Raw genomic sequence first — 8,156 nt, forward strand, 5'->3', positions numbered from 1 at the left:
TCTTAGAAAATTAACATCTTCATTCAGTCAAAAACACCATAGCACAAACTGTAAAATATTTATTTGTACCATTTCGTTAAAAATGCTGTTGGAAAAATTCCTATTTATACTATTTGAAAAATCGTTCATGTTGTGCCGTCTCTTGCCAATTGGAGTTTTGACTACATTTAAATTTTTTTTCTTGCCTGTCACTCAAATTAAAATGATAAAATGTTATAATTATGGAAATTATTACTTTACAGAATTGAAATTTTTTCAAGTACTGGCCAAGATTTCTCACATTCCTCAACTTTTATTCTCCATTTTAATTGGGCAGTTGATTGTTGTTAGGGGTAATCCTTCAACAGAAACCTTGGTACGAGCAACAGTGATGTCACTAGGGCTTTTCTCCCCTCAAGGAATAGGGTAACATTTGTTGTTGTTGCTTTCAGTTCAACTCAAATTTGAAATTTGTTGTGACATTATTAAGATGAGTTACATGATTTTATACCAACTTTAATGCATTCTATGCATGATAATAACTTTTAAACAATTAAAATAAAGACATTATTCATTAAGTAGAATGAATGTTATTTAAACGATTTAAATCAATACATTTTCCACAATCTATGTAATAAGGTAAAACAACAATTTCTATAAGGTAGAGTTAAATTACATAACTTTATTGCTGCATGAAAGGAGAAAAAGGCGCAGATTTGAGAGGCAAAGTAAGATAGTTTAAGCAATAGTAATTTCTGTTGTATAGAGGTTAAAGGGCATGGTTAAGACAGTTTTTTTTTTTCATAGTATGAGTTAAGTTTTTGTTGATCAGGAGTTAAATTACATCATTTGCACAATAACTATTCCTATTGGGTAGAATTATTTAAATGGTATTACTTATACAATTTTTGTTCAGCAGAAACTTAAATTATTTAGACAATAATTACTGTCTGTGATTAGAGTTGTGTAAATGTTATGATTTATGCAATGACATGTTTTGACTAAAATGAGTAGTGATATTTTATAAGAAGGATGAGTTTTGTGTCATTCAGATAAGCATAGTTTCTATGAAGAAAAATGATAGTTTCCTTTTAGTCTGCCAAATTCAGATTCAATTTTTTTATTGTTTCAGTAAAAAGTCCTATGTAGAACCATGGCGAACCACACCCCTTTCTTCAGAAGATGTTTTTGGTATGGCAGTTATTGGCCTCTGCATTTCAGATGATTGCATGGACATTTTTATTCCTGCTCAAGTTGAGGTATATTTATCAAATATAAAATGAATTATAATAGCCAAAGTAAGGACTCAAAATGCATTTACAAATAAGAAAATTCAAACAACTTTAGCACAGATTGTTATTCATTTTGAGTATTCCAGTTATTGACACTTGAAAATGAATTTAAGAATTTTTTTAACTACTCATCATCATCAGATATACTCTGCAGTTACTGCCAAAACTATTTATATTTAGTATTCTTGAATAAGTGTTGTTCAGCAAGACATAGAAGAAAAAAAACTTGAATAAATGTGATAAAGAATTAAATTGACATGTCTAAATGAAAACATTTTTTCTATACACTGCTGGCCAATATCTTAAAGCCAATGGGAATAACGTGATTCTTTTGGCCCATCCAGTATGTTTGCCTGAACTGAACCCCATTGAAAATGTTTGGGGGTGGATGGCAAGGGAAGTCTATAGAAATGGACGTCAATTCTAAACAGTGCATGATCTTTGTGAAGCCATCTTCACCATTTGGAATAACATTCCAGCCAGCCTTTTGCAAACGCTTACATCGACCATGCCAAAGTGAATGTTTGAAGTTATTCGCAATGACAGCCATGCAACTCACTAGTGAGACCTCTTGTTGTGCATTTCCTACCCTGTTTACGACTTCTTTTTGGAATGGTCTTAAACGTTTGACCAGCTGGTATTAAAGCTAATTTCATAGCGTTCACATTTTCCCTATTAAATGCTAAAAAAGGTTTTTATTTATATTTTCCCTTTTCTAATTTTCATCCTTCTAAGCTCTACTCAAATAAGTGGTTGAATCTAACAATACAAAATGCATGTTTTTTCTTAATGTTCATTGGCCTTAAGATTTTGGCTGGCAGTGTATCTTTTTTTCTGTGATATTTTGAGCAGAAGCCCTTTGTCAGGTGGTAAAGATGGTGTTACATTGAAATTTACTATGACCAAGAACATTTGTTCCAAATGTCAGAAAATAAACTGGAAAAAGTGTTCATTAGATGTGTTAATTTATTATTTATTAATGTTTATTAAGTACAATGGATATATTTTTTGTGACCAGCAAAGTTGGACCTGAGTATAGAGTTCATGGCAAGATTGCATATAGAATTTTGTAGACTTTACAGCTTGAACCAACTTTGAAAAAAATTCAAAAAGAGTATGTTAAATATTTTAGAAGTGTTGTTAATAGTAGTAAATAGATTACATTTCTACATGTATGAGCATACACAGAATTTAAATTGAGAAATACGCCAAGTTGATAATTCTAACAGAAGCTTTAAAAAGTTATTTGAAAAGTTTTGTTTACAGATAAAAATTGAATATAATAGGAAATTATTTGAATAAATTGTTTTAGACTTAATACTGCATGCTTAGGACTTGTTGTCTCAGTGAATAGGTTGGTGAAGTTTATGGTTTAGGTGTAATACAGATATCTACTTCTTTAGGTGAACAAAACATCTTACTCTCTATCTCTGTGTTGTTTGGAGAGACTTAGGTCTGTAATATGCAAATATTGTGGCTATAACTGATTCATATCTTAAGATACCTCCAAATATCTTTTGGCAATTTTTCAAAGTTTGTCTGTGCTAATTGACTGAGAAACTTGCCATGGACCCTGTATTTACTGCCACGGTAAAAAGCATCAGTGTAAAGCATATTTTATGGCTGATACTTTGGGATATTGTGAAGAATAACTTGGATTGTTTCCAACAGCATTTCAAGCAAGTAATTTCTAAAATGACTGTATGCAGAGATAGGAGTTGAATTGATAATGAACGTGGAGGGTCGAGAATGTGATATATTTTGTCAGGGTTTAATTTAGAACTGGGTTACAGTCTTAGCTTATTTAAAGTTTTATTAACAAAAGTTTTAGTATGTACAACTGATAAAAAAAATTGTGTGAAATATGAAATATTTTGCATGAAAGCAACAGTTAAAAGTTCATGCATCTTTTAAAATTTTCTTTAGATATCATATTTCCTGTTGTACTACTTCTGACTTTTCAGTTGTTTTGCTTATTTTTACAATTTTAAACAGTGCTGTAATTTTTTTTATATAAATATAGGTACACCATACGCTATTTAAATCTTAACTTTTGACTTTTAAACCTATATAAACAACCTATCCTAAGACATATTTAACACAAAGCTTTAAAAAAATGTTTGGTCACTTTCCATACTTATTGCAGAATTATGTTTTTGATATTTAAAATTTTTTGTCATACTCTAATTACGTTTTCTTTTCAATCGCTACTACAGATTTGTTGATAATAACTGACATGCAATTAAAACTGCTTTTTTACCATAACAAAATTATATGGAAACAGTTTTATGAATTATTTATCAAGTGCCTTTTATATATATATTTATATATTTCACAATTATTTTTGGTAACATTATTTGCCCATTCAAGAAGTTACTTAAGCTGACCAGTCATTGGTGGAGTACAAATTTATAGAGTGGACATTATTGGTCATAATGGACAATCTGGTTCATAAGATTTGGGGATGCTGTATATTTGCGGTGTGCGTGAGTCGGTCTTGCATAAGAAGGAATAAAGTGTTTTTGAAATTGTGTTGGCTCTTTTCATTTTCAGTAGCATTTTGTTTAGTTGCATTTTGTGTGTCTTTGTTGGATTTGTGTGTATTAGTTTAAATTTGTGTCTGATAAGATGTTCTTCATTTTTTGGATGCATTCATTATGACTATAGTGTTTCCTTTATCTGCTTCTAGACTTTTATGTTTTTGTCTTGTTTTAGGTTTTTAATGGAATTAATGTTTCTTTTTTGTAAGTTTATTTTTCATTTTTTTGTGTTGAGAAATTAAGTTGATGGTTTTGTGAGAAAATTCTTTGAAAAAATCATTTAAGATATTTTTTGGTGCTCCTGGAAAATATAAATTTTTAATTTTTTCTGGGAAGTTTGGTTGTTGGATGTCAGTAGAATTGTTGAGGTTGTATTCTTTCTGTTGGTTGTTTTTTTAAAAACCAGGCACAAAACTAAGGTCTATGTAAAAACTACACTGACAAACACCACACCAACATTATTTACAAAATACAATGTGATAACTGCCACGACTTCTACATTGGAGAAACAAGTAGAAAAATTGAAACCAGATTCAAAGAACATAAAAAGTCACCTTCACACGTTTTCAAACACTGCAAATCAAATAAACACAACATAACCATAGAAAACATCCAAATACTAAATAAAGAAACAAACATAAAGAAATGCAAAATTAAAGAAGCCTTACTTTTACAACAACTCAAGCCCAAAATAAACCAATACAAAGGAACACCTTTATACCTATATTAATAAATATAATCAAACATCAAATCATGCCCTCTACATTCCTACACCGAATTACACAACCCCCTTAAAACATGTGGTCAGCTATCGGTGAGTTACCTGTTTCTTTCTTTGTGAACCTGACGATGACCGAAGAAGGTTGAAACGTTGTTCGCTCCTCCACCTAGAATTTTCTCAACCCCTACCAGCCATTTTTAAATATATATTTTTCTCTTCAAGTGAGTTTTCTCGTTATCAAGGTTTATTAATGACACTGTTGTGTTCAAAGCTTTCATTTTTACTTTTAGAAAATTATGAGTGTTACAATATACTATCAAACTATTTAGAAAATTCAAAACTGTTTTAGTTTGGAGCACAATCAATACTTTATGTAAATCATTAAATAAATATAACATTTTTTTACTAAATTTCAACCCTCAAATATTTGTTTAAAGAGCAAAGTAATGTCTACAAGTACATTTTCTACATAAAATTTAATAGTGCAATTTTTCCATAAGGACAGTATGCACCCATCCAGACATTATAAGTTCAACACCATATTTATTTGTCCTGATTGTTTAATGTTTTCTGTTATTACCTAACATATGAATTATTCGTGAGCATCTGGAAATAGATATTGATAAAATCAATTCTTTTAAGGTTAAAATTTTATCTTAATAGCCTATTGTGTAGCTTTCTGTTAAAATATTAACAACCTGTTTCTTATCTCTGTGCATTTGGAGAAACTCTGGTCTAAAATCAGAATGCAAACACCATTTACTTTTGGTGAATATTCTTAGTGGGATATTATGCAATAGAGCTGAATAAATATTAGCAATTAGTTATGCTAGCACACAGTGTGTTACATTTTCTGAACTTAAAAAAACCTTATTATTTGATGAAAGATAAACTAAAAAAATAAATTGTTCTTAACTCTGCAGTTTTGTAACCTGGACATGAAACTAGTTATAAGTGCATTGGTCAAATAAATCATTTAAACTTTATTAGAATAGTGAAACCCATCTTAATGGTGTATTTATTATTAGTTTGAATATTTTTAAATGAATAAAAATTCAACTATAAAATTACCTATTTGGAGTTTTATGGCATTATGACTTGCATACATTGACATTCTGGTACAAGAATGTAACCTTGAGAATTAATTTTCTTTAATTACTCACAGGCTCAAGCTACTCTGGTTGACCTTACCAATTGGACTTTCTCAGGGCCACAGTATTCTGTGAGTTTATGTTTTAGTATTGTTTATTTACTGAATTCAGGAAAATTTCTTTGTGTCTCAATCCCATTTCCCTTTTATATTTAGAGCTACGGTACTTCTAGTTTTTATCAGAGTTTAAGTCTCTTTTAGGAAGCTTTTGCTTTGTTCTTTTTAATTATTTTTACCAAAAAGCAAAATTAAAGTTGGAATAAAGAATGCATTAAAATGTATCTGAAGATAATTCACAATTTTATTAATTTTGGTTGCGACTGTTTACAGATACTTCATTAAATAAAATCTTGCAGTTTTAATTGTAGACTTTGATAAAAACTACAGGGATAACAATTCATTGTATTTTTGTAAAAACATTTATAAAAGTAATCTTTGAAGTTTAATTCTTTTTCCACCATCTTCAATAATAGTATTATTCATGCAATGTACAAATTCCACAGATTATTTTGGTGTATTATCGTTCCTTTCTACAAAGTATAACAAAAGTGGTGGTCCTTCTGAAAGCAGATGACAATCCATCACCATTAGGCATTTGAAAAATGTCATAAGTATTCTCTCATCTATTTAATATTAATGTGAATTACAAAACAGATATGGTAATGTCATCAAACAAAATCACAGAAGTAGCATTTCTTTTTTTAAATTGCTATTGGAAAATGACTTTTTTTTTAAACAAGTTTAATTGCACTGATTAAGTGAAACTATTTCCAACAGGGGGTTCTGTTACAAGATTTGGAGAAGAAGGTTAGATCATTACCTGAAAATGGACCAGTATTTTCTGTGATAACTAGGTACATTATTGGCAGGTTTACATTTTACATCATTATGATTACAGTTTCTGTGTTATTTTATGATACTAAGTTAATAAATGACACCAGCAGATTATAAAATTAAAAAAAAAAAAAAAGGTTGAACATTTAAGCCTGTTGTATGTACTAAAACATAACTAAATATAATAATTTATATTTGTTAGAAGAATAGGATTAGTTGTATTTCTAAGCACTACATTCTTTATTCAGTCCCTCAGGGTTTATCAAAGATGCATTTTGCTGAATACCACTCATTAAGTGAACTGCATTACTATAAAGATAGTAACTGTTCAATCATAACTTATGCAAGCCACTTAAAGAGAAGTGTTTTGTTAGCTGTAATTAAAGCAGAAATATCATGGTGTGAAATACTGTTATAAACTCTCATCTAAAAACTGTAAGGAACTAAATATACAGCATTTATAAACACTACACGGCCTAAGAATGTTGTTTTTAGACAAATATAATTTATTATAATTATGGTTTGTTAACAAAAAGCATTCTTAACATAACTGTAACTAACTTATTACCTTTCCTCTTCTCTCATTTTCTATCTTAAATTTCACTGCTTACCAACATCACATCAGGTTAAGATAAACTAATTTTATTTTCACTATGATGGTGATGAGTAAAATTTGAAGAGCTATTACAACTAGGAAGATTAATTTGTAGGTCAGGTATGACATATCAGTCATTGGTGGAACATTCTCAAGTGCACAAGTTTTAATGGTAAAGGAGGGTTTAGGGCTTGAGAATGGTTGCACCAGTGATTATATCTCTTCCCTTTCTATAAATGCCAAAACTTGTAAAAAAAATAATCCTAGTTCTTAAGGTACTATAAATTCGTTATAAGAGTCCAGTTGATAAGTATTAAGATAATTTTTTTTTAGATTCCAGTACAACAATCAGGCATGTTTGATGAAAAATTATTGAATTTAGTAACTCAAAATGAAAGATAAATTTGTTACAAACCATAAATTTTATTGAGAAATTTCTTGTTTATAATTCTATCCTAGTACTTTATCAGATGTTGAAAGAAAAGTTCAACTTTGGCATTCAATAAGAAATTCCTCAGCAGGAGGAAAAGAAAAGAGAGAAATAGTTGAACATCTGTTAGGAAAGAACTTCTCTGCATGTGATTTCCATATTCTACAGGTACTAGTGTATAATATACTATGGATATATGGTTTCAGTATCAACTCTTAAGATAGTTTTTGTTGAGAATTTCACTATTAAAAGTGCTTGCAATACTGATATTTTTAAGTTACAAGATTTTAAATATTCACTTTCTAACAGAAAATATGTACCATTTATCGTGGATGTTGATTTCAAATATTTCTATTATAGAGGCTAGGTAACCTGTTTGTTCCTGTTTGAAGGAGTGTTGTGAGACCAACACTACACTGAAAAGGATTAATAACCCTTCTTCAAGTCATAAGCTGTTAAATAAATACTACTTCCTACTGACATCTACTTTAGAAAAGTGGTAATGTTTTGTATATAGTAGTTTTTGAGGCTTTAGCTTGATATTGTAATGTGGAAAAGGATATTTATTAAAGTTGTGCTGAATTAGAGGGGTCTTCTACTTCTGCTTGTACCACT

The 8,156-nt window shown here is 29.6% G+C and overlaps 1 protein-coding gene across 6 annotated transcripts in view; it reads left to right on the forward strand.

Annotated features, from left to right (window-relative positions):
- LOC143240424 (uncharacterized) overlaps positions 1-8,126 on the forward strand; it is a 101,121-nt gene extending 92,995 nt beyond the window's left edge. For 4 of the 6 annotated variants that reach the window (XM_076482840.1, XM_076482841.1, XM_076482842.1 and 1 more), the window contains 6 exons: positions 243-405; positions 1,112-1,238; positions 5,698-5,754; positions 6,460-6,536; positions 7,571-7,709; positions 7,902-8,126. In XM_076482840.1, coding sequence (XP_076338955.1) covers positions 243-405; positions 1,112-1,238; positions 5,698-5,754; positions 6,460-6,536; positions 7,571-7,709; positions 7,902-7,931 — 593 coding nt within the window. In that variant the 3' untranslated portion in view covers positions 7,932-8,126. The remainder of the gene's footprint in view (positions 1-242; positions 406-1,111; positions 1,239-5,697; positions 5,755-6,459; positions 6,537-7,570; positions 7,710-7,901) is intronic. The other 2 variants (XR_013021757.1, XR_013021758.1) reach the window with 1 other exon arrangement.
- Positions 8,127-8,156: the final 30 nt, after the last annotated feature.

This window comes from Tachypleus tridentatus, chromosome 13 (genome assembly GCF_004210375.1).
Source record: "Tachypleus tridentatus isolate NWPU-2018 chromosome 13, ASM421037v1, whole genome shotgun sequence".
In the NCBI taxonomy this organism is placed as follows: Eukaryota; Metazoa; Arthropoda; class Merostomata; order Xiphosura; family Limulidae; genus Tachypleus; species Tachypleus tridentatus.